Here is a 15740-nt window from a genome sequence, read left to right as displayed (position 1 = left end):
GCGGGCAGCCCGGCTAGGCCAGGAGTCGAGAGGAGCAGCCTGCAGCCAGCCCTTGTTTCTGTGATGGTCAGTAGCGGTGGCTGCTGCTGGCGGGTCACTGCTGGGCACCTTGTGTATGAGATCTCAGTCATCCTCTCAGCCCATTAGACGGATGGGAACACAGAGCCCCTCTGAGGTGACACTCGAGCAAGGCCAGTCTGACTCTGAAGCTGGCACTCTCTCCACATCTGTGATTTTTACGTAACTGTGTTTTTTTTACTCCACTGACAAAAAACACCGGGGCCGTGGTCAAAGGCCCCTGCTGCCCTCTGGGTTCTGGTGCCGCCTGGGAGTTGGTGTGGGTGCCTCCCCAGGTTCACTGTCCCTTGGGGTCACCCAGGCACCACAGCTGGAAGCAGGAAGTCGGGTTAGGTTTCCTTTGGGAACCCCGGTTCATCTCTCCTTTCAAGAAAGCCTGGGGAGGTGGAAAGAAACTTTCTGGGGCTTGGAGAGCCTGGGGTTACCTTCCAGGCCAGGCTGCGAACCCCTCTCTGCTCAGTGGCTGAATGAGGACCACTGAGAGGGTCCCCTCCAGCAGTACTTGCCCATTTTTTGCAGACACAGCCCTCACATGTCCCCCCCCAGAGTTCCTCATGCTGGTTCTGCCTGCGAGGAGCCTGGCGGCTAGACGGTCCAACGATACCACCTAGTGGCAGGTCATCGCCAGACACGGCAGCCGCCCCCGGCGGCTCTGAAGGTTCATATACTATACAACAGCAGGGGGCAGCAAAGATCCCTGAGAACCCAAGCTGCAGCTCCCTGCCCTCCCAGAAGTGGGAGGGAGCCCTCCAGGTTCCCAGAGGTTAGGATGGAAAAGCAAGGCACAGCCATTGTAGAGCAGTTGGAGTGAAAAGCACTCGAGTTTGGGGTCCGAGGGGCCTAGATTTGAATCCCTTATGTCCTCAACCCTCTCTGCAGGGGCCTGTAGCCCTCGCTCTGCATGAGCAGGCAGTCAAGGGGGATGGGAGGGGACGAGGCCGATAAGAGTCCAGCCTGGTGGCTCTCAGCCCTTAGGTCGGTGACTCTTAACAGTGGCTGCACGTTACAATCACCTGACGCTGAGGTAGTGCTTCTGGAAGCCGGTTCAGAGCCTGCAGGGTCAGCATCGCCAGGGGACTTGGCAGAAATTCAGATTCTGGGGCTCCACCCCAGACCTGCTGAACCAGAACCTCGAGGGGTGGGCCCAGCACCCTCCCAGCAAGGCTGAGAACACTGTACTTGGGGGCTGGGGCTGCTTTAAAAGTACGGGGGAAATTCAGATGTCCTAAAAAACAAACAAACCCAAAACAGCAATTCTTGGTTAGCGGACCTCAAGTAACAACTCTGTTACTTTAATGGGCGGTCATCACCCTGGGTTGGACACTTTTCCTGCACACAGCACTTCTTCCCAGGGCCAGGCCAAGGGCAACTGCTCTCCCTGGGGTCCCCTGGACCCTCCAGTGGTCTGGAGACTAACTACCCATTATTGACATTTGGTGGGTCCTTGAGCTCTGACAGGTACAGTGATGGGGTTTGTAAGCATCATCTCCCAAGAACACTATCACTCGTTAGAACTCCCTCAGGTGGAGAAACTGAGGCACAGGGAGGTTAAGTAACTCACCCTGCATCACACAGCTACTAAGTGGCCGAGCCAGGACTCTCGCTTAGTTCTCTGTGACGCCAGAGTCCCCTGGCTCTGCTTTCTTATTTTACAAATAAGAGGAGGGATAACTTACTGAAGGTCACCAGGGGTGGCACCCTCACCCTTCCTGTTCCTTTGCTTCGAATCTCTCTATTGCTGTGATATCATTTTTTTTTGGGCGGGGGTTGGTTGGTTTTTGGGTTTTTTTGTTTTTTTTTTTTTTATTTATTCATTTTAGAGAGGAGAGGGAGAGAGAGAGGGAGAGAGAGAGGAGAGACAGAAGCTGGAAGCATCAACTCCCATATGTGCCTTGACCAGGCAAGCCCAGGGTTTCGAACTGGCGACCTCAGCATTTCCAGGCCGACGCTTTATCCACTGCGCCACCACAGGTCAGGCGGTTGGTTGGTTTTTTGTCTTGTTTTGTTTTTAGGTAAGAGGAGGGGAGATAGTGAGGCAGATTCCCGCATGCGCCCCAGCTGGGATCTAGCCGGCAACTCCATCTGGGGCCAATGCTCAAGAACCGAGATATTTTTAGTGCCTGAGGTTGATTTGCTCCAATGGAGTTATCTTCAGTGCCCAGGACCACACTTGAACTAATCAAGGCAGTGGCTGTGGGAGGAGAAGAAGAATGGAAGGGGGAGAGGGGAGGGGAGAGAAGCAAATGGTCGCTTTTTCTGTGTGCCCTGACCAGGGATTGAACCCAGGACGTCCATACTCTAGGCTGACATTCTATCCACTGAACCACTGGTCAGGGCCACCATGATATCAGTTTCAAGATGGGATAGATGGTCATCTGAGCCGGCTGCCACCCTCAGGAAATCATGCCATTCTAGGCATGAAAGCAACTGGAAAAGAGGCAGTGGCAGGGATTGCTAGTTAAATCACATGACCCACAGGATTCAAGATATGAAACAACTTGACACTTGTCCCCCACATCCCCACTCAAGTCCTTGAGTCAGCGTCACACAGACGGGATCCCATGCACCGTTTCCCGGCTCAGAGAGAAGAAAGAAGACAAGAAGAGGACCCACGATGGAGTAGAGAAAATATAGAAACATTTTACTACTAAAGATGCAGTTTCTCAAAGCAAGGGCGTTGCTCTACTGGAGAAGGGACCCAGGCACACCGGCCCCTTCAGGTGGGTGGCCCTCAGCGGGATCGGATTTTCTGGGAGATTTGGTAGAGTTCCATGGTTGCCTTGGCATCTTCCACCGAGCTGTGTCCAGACAGGCTGTTCTGCAGACACACGACAGAGTGGGGACTTGGAGAGGGGCCATGTGACCCACCCTTCCCTGCTCACACTCTGACTTCCAGGGTCCCCGAGGTGGGTCAGTGGGTGGGTCTCCCCAGAACTCTGATGCCCTGGGCTCAGCAGGTGGCTGGAGCAGGCCGGGCTTCACCCTTTAGCCCAGGACCGGGGCTCAGAGGTCCAGACATGGCCAGGCACAATCTTGAGACCCAGGCTGGGCCCTCCAGGCGCTTACACTCGGTGACCAGCAGGAACACTGCAGGCTTGTCGTGGGACACAGAGGAGCTGAAGCAGCTCTACAGGGTGCTCCGGGACACCCAGAAATATGTTAAATATGTTTCTAAATATGTCCTCAAGCGCCACTTGCTCAGGCGATTGAGAAGGTGTTATTTAGTGACTTGACGTGCTGGCCATTCTGTCCTTGACCCTGTGGGCCTCAAGGCGAACAGAGGGGCCCAAACTCAGGCCCATATCCTGCTTCCTACACGATCCCTCCTCCCCTGTCAAGCAGACTGGGGCTCATGCTGTCCCCTCCCACACCCCCTGTCCTGCCCTCCTCCACTAACGGTCACCTTTCAAACTCCATCCATACCTGGTCTCCTGTCCTGCCACCTCCCCGTCATCCCTGCTCCCAGGACACCTGCCCTTCCCTCTGCGTGACACTCCCCACAGTGTGTGCTGATGCTACAGTTAAGGGCCACTATCCATTGGACACAGACTTTCTCAAGGACAAGGCCTTGAGATGTCCCCAGCACGTGGTTCAGTGTGGCCCAGAGTAGGTGCATAATAAATATCTGTTGACCTGGAAGTCCTAATGAAGATGCTGCCCTCGGGACTAGGGGAGAAGACAGAGCACCTTCAGGGCCAGACATTCGCTCAGTTGTTGCCAGTGGGGTTTAAAGTCTTGGAGGGAAGAGCCAGGCATCCGGAGTGGACGCTCCTCATGACGCCAGGGCTGGGCTGCCCGAGGCTGGCTGTTCGGCCCTCAGCCCAGGGAGGGAAGGAGGTCCTACCTGGATGCTCCGCCCGAGGAGACGCTCGCTGAGCGCCCGGAGGGAGACGCGCCTGCAATGCTGCAGGTTGGCTTGACGCCACAGCAGCCGGTCAGTGGCCGTGTCGTAGATGGTGTAGCTGCCCATGTTCTCCTTCAGAGCGTCAAAGTCATGCTTCAGGTCGTGACCCACCACCAGCTTGCCTTTCAGGAGCTGCAGGATCTGGCCAGGAAGACACGCACCCCACACATCACCTGGTTGTCCGGATGACTTTGGGGCAACTTGGTCCCATCATGAGCTGGCAGGGAGCAGCAGCCCCTCAGTGACTTGCTGTGTGACCTTAAGCAAATCACTGTCCCTCTCTGAGCTTTAAACATATTGTCTACAAAACGAGAAGATTGGACCACTTAAATAGTTTAAGTCTGTGCCAAAGGCCCAGCCATGTCTGACTAGGTGGTGGCGCAGTGGATAGAGCGTCGGACTGGGATGCGGAAGGCCCGGGTTCGAGACCCCGAGGCCGCCAGATTGAGCGCGGGCTCACCTGGTTTGAGTAAAGCTCACCAGCCTAAGCCCAAGGTCGCTGGCTCGAGCAAGGGTTTACTCGGTCTGCTGAAGGCCCGTGGTCAGGGCACATATGGGAGGGCAATCAATGAGCAACTAAGGTGTCGCAAGGAAAAAACTGATGATTGATGCTTCTCATCTCTCTGTGTTCCTGTCTGTCTGTCCCTATCTATCCCTCTCTCTGACTCTCTCTCTGTCTCTGAAAAAAAAAAAAAAAAAAAAAAAGGCCAAGCCAATTCCTTCAGTCGTTTCAATGTGGACTAGCAATGCGTGAAATAATAGAGAGACATACATCCGTCTCTCGCCGGTTCCTGACACAGAGCTCCTGAAACCCTGGGATTTCCTGGGCGACAGGTGTGTCTTTTGTCCTAATGAGGCAACACCATGTGGGCTCCTGATGAGGGCTGGTTACCAGAAAGATCAAGCCACGATCTGAACTTGGGACATCTAGCCCCTCCTCTCCTTCTCTTGAGAGAACTTTGAACCACAGAACTGTAAGGTGAATTAGTGTGGTTTTAGGCAGACCATTGAGTTTATGGGGTTCTTTTTACAGTGGCTGTCGAGAACTCATATAACCAGGAGGGAGGGTTGTATGTAACTGAATTTTGCAAATGAGAGAAACCAGAGAACCAGGTAGTGAAGTCGTTTGCCCAAGGTCACTCTGGTGATTTCAAAAAACCAAGTTTGCCAGTTCTGGCTGGGTAGCTCAGTTGGTTAGGGCATCTTCCCGATATACCAAGGTTGTGGGTTTGATTCTTCCCCTTGGCTGCCACTAGAGAGGATGGGAAGGACCAGAAATGCAACTGGGGCGAGGTGTACCAGGCAGGCCCCAGCTGATGGGGCTGCTCGCGGCCATCTGAGGCCCGCCTTCGGAATCTCTCAGATAGCCTGCATCTCTTCCTCTGTGCGTGGCCGAGGACCACAGCCTGTGCCCCAGGAAGGAGCCTTCTGGGTGGCTCACACCCTCCCTCATCCTGCTTCTGCCGCTAGTGGCCACCTGGGCTTTTGCTTCGCTCTCCCTTGGGGACTGGAGGACCATCACGGCCACTTTGCAGAAGAGAAAGCTGAGGCTCAGAAAGGCGAGGTGACTTGTCTACGGTCACAGCACCGGAAGCGGGGTTTGTCCGTCCACCATCAACAGGCAATGTCACCAGCCTGCCCCTCCATTCTTGGAGGTTGGTTGGAGCCGCCTCTAGACAGAGACCATGCTTGGCACAGGGACGGGGAGGCTCGTCTGAGGAATGGAGCTGCATGCTCCTGATGGGCACCAGTGCCCTGTCACACCGGACCTTAGGGGTCACCTGACACCTGGACCTGTGCTCTGGATTTCTCACAGGTGGTGCCGATGCTGCAGGTTTGGGGTCCCTGAGTGGTGAGGTCACACGACCTCAGAATCCCGTGTGGAGGAAAGGGCTGGCCAGTGCGCAGAGAAAGCGTGTGTGTGTGGGGGGGGGGGGGCTTAGGGCAATGTGCTGGCGGCCATGGGGCACATGCCTTCTCTTGCTGAAATCCTTTCTGTTTGTGAATAACGTGACCTGTTTCCCCGGCTAGGGGCTGGCTCAGGCCCTGCTCACCCATAGGTGAGCTGCCTGCCACTCCTGAGACAGCTGCTGCGGTCCCAGACATGAGAGAGCCAAGTCATTGTGGGTGGATTCCTGGGAAACTCATCACTTCCCGAGCTCGAGGGTCCCTGGGGGGGACTATGTTCAGCACCATGGGACTTATCATGAGACAAACAGAATGGGGGGGGGCATACAGAGCAAGGAAGAGGATGAGAGGACGCAGAGGAAGGACAGTCTGTGTAACAGACAGACCAAAACCCTTCAGGACGGAGACGCTGGCCGTGGGCAGGGAAAGACAGCTGGGACTTGCTGTGTGGTCTCAGGGAAGTTCATGACCATCTCTGGGCTTCCGTTCCCCATTTGTAAGATGAGGCCCCAGTGACCAGTTAGCACACAGGGCTCCACCGGCTTTCTGAGGCAGGGCTGGGGCGGGGAGGGGGTACCTGCTGGAGCCAGGGGGGTGGGGAGGCACCAGCCAGTGAGAGCTCAAGCTGGGGGTTCCCTGCCCTGAGTCCGGGTAATGAGAGAGGCGTGTCAAACGTGGGAGGTGGAAACTCTCAAATTAACTGTGAAGAACTGGAGAGGGGAGCAGGGCAGGGAGACGTATCTTCCTTCATCATCCTGGCACGGGGCCAGGGACTTTCCTTGCCCTTGCCCTCACCAGGAAGCCTCCTAACGTGAGTTTATTCTGTTTCATTTTATGGAGAATGGGGCTGGGAATCAGAGAGGTTAAGAGGCTCGCCCAGGCCGCACAGCTGGGGAGCTGAGAGCTGAGATGCAGTGTGGGATCCACCCCACCCTGTCCCTGTTACTATACTTATTATTGCCCCCTCTCTATGGAGAGGCTAGGGACTACATTAGTGTCATTAATTTCAGAGAAGAGAGCACAGCGGAGCCCACACTGGCGCTCAAGCTTTCTTGAACCAGGGATATAGGTTCTGGAAGGCGGGGATCCCCATACCATCTGACCAACAGGGAAGGGGCTGCAGAGCACGTCACCCGGCTGGGGAGTGACAGACCCAGATGGGCGCCCATACACTCCTCCCACTATGCTTCACTCTAGTTCCAAGTACTTCCCAGGTCAAAAGAGTCACCGAGGCTCTTGTTAAAAAGCCAGAGGGCGGGTCCCTGCTCCAGAATCTACTGATTCCAAAGCACCAGGCGAGGGGCATTGGCCAGTGTTGCAGGGAGTTGTCTGCGTGAGGCAAATGTGGACATCTCTGCAACAGAAGCCTGTGGAGCAGCTCAGAGCCGCTGCTTCTACCACGTGTTCACTTATCCTTTTATTAGCTCGGGCATCCATTCATCCACTCCTGGCTGCCAGGGGAGGTGGCTGTCAGCAACTCTAGAGAATGTTGTGTTTGGCCCTGATGTGCTGACATCCTGGGTTCGATTCCTGGTCAGGGCACACATGGGAAGTGACCATCTGCTTTGCTTCTCTTTCCTTCCCTCTACCCCTTCTCTCTTTCTCTCTCGCAGCCAGTGGTTTGGCTTGTTCAAGCATTGACCCCAGGCACTCAGGATAGCTCAGTTGATTTGAGCATTGGCCTCAGACAGGAGCTGCCGGGTGGGTCCCCATCGGGGCACATACAGGAGTCTGCTCACTGTCTCCCCTTCTCTCCCTTAAAAAAAATTTTCATTTTTTTTTTTTTAATTTTTTTTTATTTATTCATTATAGAGAGGGGAGAGAGAGAGAGAGAGAGAGAGAGAGAGAGAGAAGGGGGGAGGAGCAGGAAGCATCAACTCCCATATGTGCCTTGACCAGGCAAGCCCAGGGTTTTGAACCGGCAACCTCAGCGTTTCCAGGTTGACGCTTTATCCACTGCGCCACCACAGGTCAGACAAAAAATTTTCATTTTTTAAAAAAGAATGTTGTCCTCGTGGAGGCCGAGGTCCCTCGCTGTCATCGTCAGGAGGGGTCTTAGTCCCCCTCTTTCCTGCTGGCCCCTGGCCCCAGCTTGTGCCTTCTTCCCGCAAGGCAGCTTACCCCAGGGGAACCTCGTTCTTCGTCGGGCTGAGCCCCAGAGACACCCAACCGGTGGCGGGGCCCCTACGGGCACTCCCGCCGAGGCAAAGGCTGCTGTGCTGGTCACAGATGGAATTGCTTCCTGTTCACAAGCAGCCGTGACCTCGCTTTCCATGTCTCCCTCCTGAACCACGATGCTTCATGGAATCGTTTCCTTGTGTGCAAACTAAAAATGCAATTGTCCCTCCCAATCCCCATTGTGGGGAAGATGCTACTCCCCATATTGGGCTAACATACAAAAGTGAGTTACAAGTTATTCAGAATTACTGTTATATATTTGCCCTGGCTGGTTAACTCAGTTGGTTAGAGTGTCGTCAATATGCCAAGGTTGCGGGTTCAGTCCCCAGTCAGGGCACATACAAGAATCAATCAATGGAGGCACAACTAAGTCGAACAACAAATCTCTGTGTGTGTGTCTCTCACTCCCTTCCTCTCTCAAAAATCTATTTTAAAAAATAAAGTTAAAAATAAAAAAAAGAAAAAAAAAAAAAAAGAAAAAGAAAAAGAAAAAAAGAAGGAAGGAAGGAAGGAAGGAAGGGGAAGGGAAGGGAAGGGAAGGGAAGGGAGGGGAGGAAGGAAGGAAGGAAGGAAGGAAGGAAGGAAGGAAGGAAGGAAGGAAGGAAGGAAAAAGATCATTAATCTGCCAGGTGAGAGCCCTGGGTGTAGGCACTAAATGGTATCCCAGTTGCTGTGTGTCCTTAGGCAAGTCACTGCACCTCTCTGGACCTCAGTCTCCTCATGAGTTCCTCACTGTGCTGACAGTCTGACCTGTGGGGCAGGACATCAGACGGAACCCCTCTGGCCTGGGTCTGCCACAGTGGCAGGGTTTCCAGGGCCAGGGATGCGGGACAAGTTGAGGTTTGGCTGAAGCACAGGTGCATGATGGCTGGACTGTGAGAGGAGGCAGGAGAGGTGGGTAAGTTGGGGCTGGGGGGGGCCGTGAGTGCTGGGGGAGGAACTCAGGTCATGGGGAGCCCTGGGAGGTATTTGAACAGGGGTATGGGGAGGCTGTGACCTGAGCCGGGCCTGGGGAAGTTTCTCAGGCAGCAGTAGGAGAGATTGGCAACAACCTACATGGGATAGGGGAGGAGGTGTCAGTATCCCCCTTTCACTAGTGCGAAGATGACCGGCTCAGAAAGGGTCCGTCACTTTCCGAAGGCCACACAGACCAGTAAGTGATAGAGCAGGACATGTGAATCTCAAAGATGGCTCCACAGACCCGCTGGGTCCTCAGACCCCTGCCTCACTCATTGAATGCCTAAGTGCCTGCTCTGGGCAGGGCTTCGTGCCATGCGTGAGAAGCACTGGGCCTGGCACAGATTCCAATGGGAACCAAAGCATTTCTGCACCAAGACTGGGTGAGGACTGAGGTGTCCCGAATCCCAAGCTGGCGCCAAATGTGTCCAAGGAAATTGCCCAAATGTCCACGTCTGGGGATCTGAGAAGCATTTCTCTGCTGCCTCCTGTCCCCCTGCTCCAGGCTCTGTACTCTCTCTGCCACTCTGATGGGGAGGGAGGCTGGGGAGGAGGAGGAGGAGGAGGAGGAAGAGGAAGGAGAGGGCCATGCTGTCCCCCTGACTGCTCAGTGGGGAGCTCCTCACAGTGTCTCTGGGCCTCCTGTCAGCACCTGAGCAGACCTACCTCTACCTTATTCTGCTCTCCCCTTCTTGGTGACTCTCATTTGGTTTCCTCCCTTCTAACATTTCCTCCTGTCTGGTCCTCTGTCTGCTACTGAGGTTTTAGGCCCCTGTAGTTGCTCCCTAGGGCCTCTGACTCTTCTCCCCATTGTCTTCTCCTCCACAGCGCCCCCCCACCATTGTAGTTTTCTTGAAACTGGCTTTGAGTCTGTCATGCTCTTGCTCCAGAATCTTCAATGGCTCCCTATGGCCCACTTAATTGCACACACAGGCTCCTCCCACCCCTTGCAAATGCCACCAGCCTCATGGAGTCCTTCCAGAATGACCATGAGGTACTGTGCCCCTCCCCTGGGCTTCCCAGCACCATCTTATCAGCTCTAGATCAGTGCCATCCAATAGAGCTACAATGGGAGCCACCTAAGTCATTTTAAATCATCTGATAGCCATATTTAAAACGGTGGAAAGAGCCTGACCTGTGGTGGCGCAGTGGATAAAGCATCGACCTGGAAATGCTGAGGTCGCCGGTTCAAAACCCTGGGCTTGCCTGGTCAAGGCACATATGGGAGTTGATGCTTCCAGCTCTTCCCCCCTGTCTCTCTCTCCTCTCTGTCTCTCTCTCTCTCCCTCTCTCTCTCCTCTCTAAAATGAATAAATAAAAAATAAAAAAAAAACGGTGGAAAGAAATAGGTCAAATTTGTTTTATTTAACCTAATATAGCCCAAACATGATCATGTCAACATGTCAAGGTAAAAGAATTATCAAAGTAATTTATGGTTTAAAAAAAAATAACCTGACCAGCCTAACCAGGCGGTGGTGCAGTGGATAAAGCGTTGGACTGGGATGCGGAGGACCCAGGTTCGAGACCCCGAGGTCACCAGCTTGAGTGCGGGCTCATCTGGTTTGACCAAAGCTCACCAGCTCGGACCCAAGATCGCTGACTTGAGCAAGGGTTTACTTGGTCTGCTGAAGGCCCCCAGTCAAGGCACATATGAGAAAGCAATCAATTAACAACTAAGGTGTCACAATAAAAAACTAATGATTGATGCTTCTCATTTCTTCTTTCCTGTCTGTCTATCCTTCTCTCTGACTTTCTCTCTGTCTCTGTAAAAAACAAACAAACAAAAACAAACAAACAAAAAAAACCCTGACCAGGCGGTGGTGCAGTGAATAGAGCGTCAGCCTGGGAGGCTGAGGACCCAGGTTTGAAACCCTGAGGTTGCTGGCTTGAGCATGGGCTCGCCAGCTTGAGTGCAGGATCGCCAGCTTGAGCGTGGGATCACAGACATGACTGACCCCAAGGTCACTCGCTTGAGTAAGAGGTCACTAGCTCGGCTGGAGCCCCCTGGTCAAGGCACATATGAGAAAGCAATCAATGGACAACTAAGGTGCTGTAATGACAAGTTGGTAACTTCTCTCTCCCTTCCTGTCTGCCTGTACCTCTCTCTCATATATATATATATATATATATATATATATATATATGTATATGTATATGTATATGTATATGTATATGTATATGTATGTGTGTGTGTGTGTGTGTGTGTGTCTGAAATCCAATGTGTGTTGGTAACTTCTCTCTCCCTTCTTGTCTGCCTGTACCTCTCTCTCTCTCATATATATATATGTATATGTATATGTATATGTATATGTATATGTATATGTATATGTATATGTATATGTATATATGTGTGTGTGTGTATATATATATATATATATATATATATGTCTGAAATCCAATGTGTGTTTATAATTCAGGCCACTGCTTCTCAGGAGCTCACCAGCCACCTGTGGCTGATGGCACCCTATTGGTCACATAGCTCTAGAGGTTTTGAGCCTGAGTTTTGAATCACCTGACCAACTCTTCCCCATTCTTTTTTCTGAACTTGCACAAGTGATTTAGTGCTATGGGCTGCATTGTGCAAAATCCCCCCTGCCAGCCACATTTTATTTTCAGAAATCCCTCGTTCCTCAAAATGAGACTTATTTGGAAATAGGCTCTTTCAGATGTGTTTAGGGAGAGCCCCTAATTCAAACGACTGGTATTTTTATAAAGGAAAATTTGGGTGAAGAGGCACACACAGCGAGAATGTAACATGAACATGAGCGCAGGCATTGAGTGGACACTTCTCTAAGTCAAGGGACACTAAAGACTGCCAGCAAACCGCCAGCAGCAGGGGAGACACTTAGAAGCAGATTCTCCCCCACAGCCCTCAGAGGAACCAACCCTGCTGACACCTTGATCTTGGACTTTTAGCCTCTCAAACTGTGAGACAATACGCTTGGGCTGTTTACGCCACTCGGTTTGCGGTACTTTGTTATGGTGGTCCTAACCAACCAATAAAATACACTTAATCCAGGCAAGCCTCAGTTTCCTCATCTGTAAAATGGGATAACGGGGCAAACAATCACAACAGCTAACATGAATTCTTTTATAGGCACTCTGCCTGGCCCTTTGTCAATTCTTACAAGAATCCCATGAGATTGCTGCTATTGTCATCCCTGTTTTCTACTATAGGCGGGGAAACTGGGTACAGAGAGGTTGAGTAACTTGCCTCAGGTAACTTAGCTGGGAAGTAACCAGCCAGGATTCAAACCTGAGTTTGCTCCTGAGAACCCCGCCGGCGGGCTGTTTGGTGAGGCGTGAGTGAGCTCTGAGGCTGAGGGTTTAGGAAAGCAGGCAGCCAGTGCTCAGCAAATAGGAGCTATTGTGTGGTTTTTGTTTGTTTTAATTGTATTTATTCATTTTAGAGAGGAGAGAGAAAGGGAGAGAGAGAGATAGAGAGGAGAGAGAGACAGAGAGAAAAAGTAGGGAGGAGCTGGAAGCATCAACTCCCATATGTGCCTTGACCAGGCAAGCCCAGGGTTTCGAACCGGCGACCTCAGCATTTCCAGGTCGATGCTTTATCCACTGCGCCACCACAGGTCAGGCTATTATGTGGTTTTATTCCAGTGCCTGGAGTCTGGCATGTGCACATGGGCCAAAGCAGGCAAACCAATACTTATTCTAAAACCTTGTAAACCTTCCCAGAAACAAGTAACCTGGGGCCACCTTTAAAGTGGTTGACTTTGCTTTCTGTTTGGTAATTGAGAGAAACAGAAAGTTAATCTTGGAGATGAGCTCACAACAGGGTAAAGGAGGGGGCGGATATCGAGACCACAGACTGCTGGGCAGCCAGGCTGCTGCGGGTCTGGGAGCAAGCTCTCCCCTCAGCCCAGGGGTCTCTGGCCAGTTCTCCAGGACCAGGAGGGCCCGTGCCAAGGCCCCAGCAAGTGAAGCCTCCGCCCAGGACCTATCCCTCATTCCCCTACAGGGCTCACCAGCGGTAGCCTGGTGTGGAAGACAGAACAGGGAGTCCAGCCCCCAAGTCAGTGTGGGGAAGCTCAGGCAAGATTCTGTGTCCCCATCACCGACCGGTAAGAAGGACCAGAGCCCTGGGGCTGCTCCCAGATGGGAGTCTGCAGCTGTCTGATGGCAGGAAGTTGTCCTTTTCAGGAATCATGATGGAGACATCAACAGGTGTCTCCACGCCTTTGAGCTCCCTACACAGGGGTGGTGGGGACTGTCACACTGCTGGGGACACAGGTCATGGATCCGGCACTCGGTGAAGGCCCTGGGAAGTGTGCATGCGTCAGAGGGTGTCTCCAGCCCCCCTTGGCCCGGCTGGCACCTGGCTCTTCACTCACCTCCTGCCTGGCCACGGCAAAGAGGGTGGCCTTCTCCATGTGCTGAGGAGTGATGCCGCTGACCAGGGTTCTGTAGTCAGTGATCTCCCCCTCCGGCCGGATGAACTTGTCATACAGCACGTGGCCGCGGAAGTCCACGAGGCTGCAGCGGGCCAGGCCGCTCTCCCGGCGGGGCCCCACGCCCACCATCTCGCAGTCCATGGCTATCGCCTCCACGCTGCCTGCCATGCTGTGCTGGGACGCTCAGAAGTGCTGGAGAACGGGGGTCCAGGAAGGGCATCACGCAAGGGCCAGCCGAGGCCCCGGGCTTCCCCAGCCACCACCTGGCGCGCCTGTGCCCCTGCCCTGCCCTTTATCACAAACACCACCTGGCAAGGGAAGTTGGCCTCTGGCCACATTGCCGGCTACCTAACCTGGCCGTCCCAGTGCTTCTAGTCCTGTTTGGCAGCCTCAGGACCAGACCACGTCCCCTAGCCCGCCACTCCAGAGGCATGCCTTGAACCCCCATCCCGGCTCCCACCCTCACCTGCCCACCTCCTCTGCCTTCTGCCTCTGTCTCTCTGGTGCCACTTCTCACTACTGCAGTTGCTCTTAGCAGTGACGTGACTCATCTGTGACTTCAAGCTGGGAACCCTGAACCCTTGTAGTTTCAGGTTCGTTTTCAAGGGAAGTCCCGGGGGGGGGGGGTTGGCAGCACATATGCTGGTCGCTCTATCTCCTGCCGGCAGATGGGGCAGCTCACTGGCATGTGTCAGGACTGACAAAGAGGTTAGACTTCCCGTGTCTGCTGTCCCGCCTCTGCCCTGTCCCTCACCTAATTGCTCTGATGACACTGCTGATGTGGGTGGAGTGGATTGCAACATCTTTCTTTCCTTTCTCACCCTCCGCCCACCCATAGAGTAAACATGGCCAGGAGTGGAGTTTAGGGAAATCCCACTGCTTCTTGAGACACTACCAACCTCACACTCTGGGAGATATTTTATGGGGCAGGAAGAGCTGGCTCTTGGAACAGTGAGACTTAATTGGGAAGGGCAGAAGGGTGAGGTGAGAGGGGGCTAGCCCCCCACCCCAGTCCAGGGAAGGCAAAGAAGCAGTGACAGAGCCCGTACAGCCTCCGTGGATTCAGGGCACCTCAACGGGCTCTGCATCCACCTGGGCTGACACTGTTTGGGGGACAAGGAGAAGCATGCTTGACAGGAGCCCCCACCAGCCTGGCCATATTTCCTATTGGTTACTCTGTCCCAATCTGGAACTATGATCTGGCACATGGGAAGCACTCAGTATTTGTTGAATAAATGAATGAATAACAATTAGGCTAAAAACAGCATCAGCTTTCATATTCTATGGCGAGGTTCAACCCTGAGTCTTGAGCCCCCTGTCTTGGATCCTCCCCAGATCCATACAGAATAAGTCCCGAGCTCTGGACCTGACTGCCCCTAGTGGCTACAGAGATTTGTGGCTTGAAAGAGAATTTCCCCAAGTTCATTGTATTTTCACCAAGAGATGTATGACTTTCACAGACAGTAAAACTGGATATTCACCTATGTCTGAATGATATGGCTTGTTCCAGTTTGTTTCATTTGGTTCGAATTTGATGTGTCAGAGATTACTTTTGGTTCCCATCCTGAATGAGCAGATTTTACTCGAATTCAGACTCTTTGGGGACTTTTTGTTTTTCAAATGCATCAACAATTGTTACCCTGATGCAGGGGGAGAGAAGTGAAATTCCTGTTGCTTATGTGAACGTGCATTGATTTAGGTAATCCCCTAAAGCTCCAGGTGGTTCCTGTTTCTACCAGCCTCAGGACCCCACCCCTGCCCTGCTGATCTGCACATATCAGCACTCCACTGCAGGTCACCCCTCTCCCACCCCTCAGTCACAGACAGAACCTACCCCCCCTCCAGTTTTTGTCCCCACGGGTCCTGGGCCTGCTTGAGGTGGGTTCCAAATCCACATCTTTAATCTGCCCTGCTTCTCGCCTGTGCTCAGTCTGTGCACCCACCCTGTCCCTCACCTGTCCGGTCGGCTCTCTGTCTTCTCATCTCCCTCTTCATGCTCTGCTAGAAACTGACCTTCAAATCCTAACAGATTACTTTTCCCAAAACCTAATCCTTTTTTTTTTTTTTTTGAGAGAGAGAGAGAGAGGGAAGTATCAACTCATGGCTCCACTTAGTTGTGCATTGATAGCTTCTCGTACATGCCTTTACTGGGGATTGGACCCAGAGACTCTGTTCTTAAGCTGGTGACCCCGGGTTTTGAACTGGCAACCTCAGCATTCCAGTTGATGCTCTCTCCACTGTGTCACCATAGATTAGGTCCAAAAGCTAATCTTTTGCACTGCTTGTCACAGCTCTTTGCTCAAGAACCT

General features: G+C 52.9%; 1 protein-coding gene across 2 annotated transcripts; it reads right to left on the bottom strand.

Annotated features, from left to right (window-relative positions):
• Nucleotides 1–2698: 2698 nt before the first annotated feature.
• On the bottom strand, nucleotides 2699–14055 carry ISG20 (interferon stimulated exonuclease gene 20). Of its 2 annotated transcripts, none has more exons than XM_066239078.1 (4): nucleotides 13906–14055; nucleotides 13372–13623; nucleotides 3923–4123; nucleotides 2699–2896 (listed from the first exon to the last, which is right to left on the bottom strand). In XM_066239078.1, exons 2-4 carry the CDS (start codon nucleotides 13597–13599, stop codon nucleotides 2810–2812), a joined length of 516 nt encoding a protein of 171 aa, XP_066095175.1. In that variant the 5' UTR covers nucleotides 13600–13623; nucleotides 13906–14055; the 3' UTR covers nucleotides 2699–2809. The 2 variants fall into 2 exon arrangements, with proteins under 2 accessions (XP_066095175.1, XP_066095174.1); XM_066239077.1 differs by having other exon boundaries at nucleotides 13898–14046.
• Nucleotides 14056–15740: the final 1685 nt, after the last annotated feature.

This window comes from Saccopteryx bilineata, chromosome 7 (assembly GCF_036850765.1).
Source record: "Saccopteryx bilineata isolate mSacBil1 chromosome 7, mSacBil1_pri_phased_curated, whole genome shotgun sequence".
Taxonomy (NCBI): domain Eukaryota; kingdom Metazoa; phylum Chordata; class Mammalia; order Chiroptera; family Emballonuridae; genus Saccopteryx; species Saccopteryx bilineata.
This window is presented reverse-complemented; position numbering and strand designations above follow the sequence as displayed.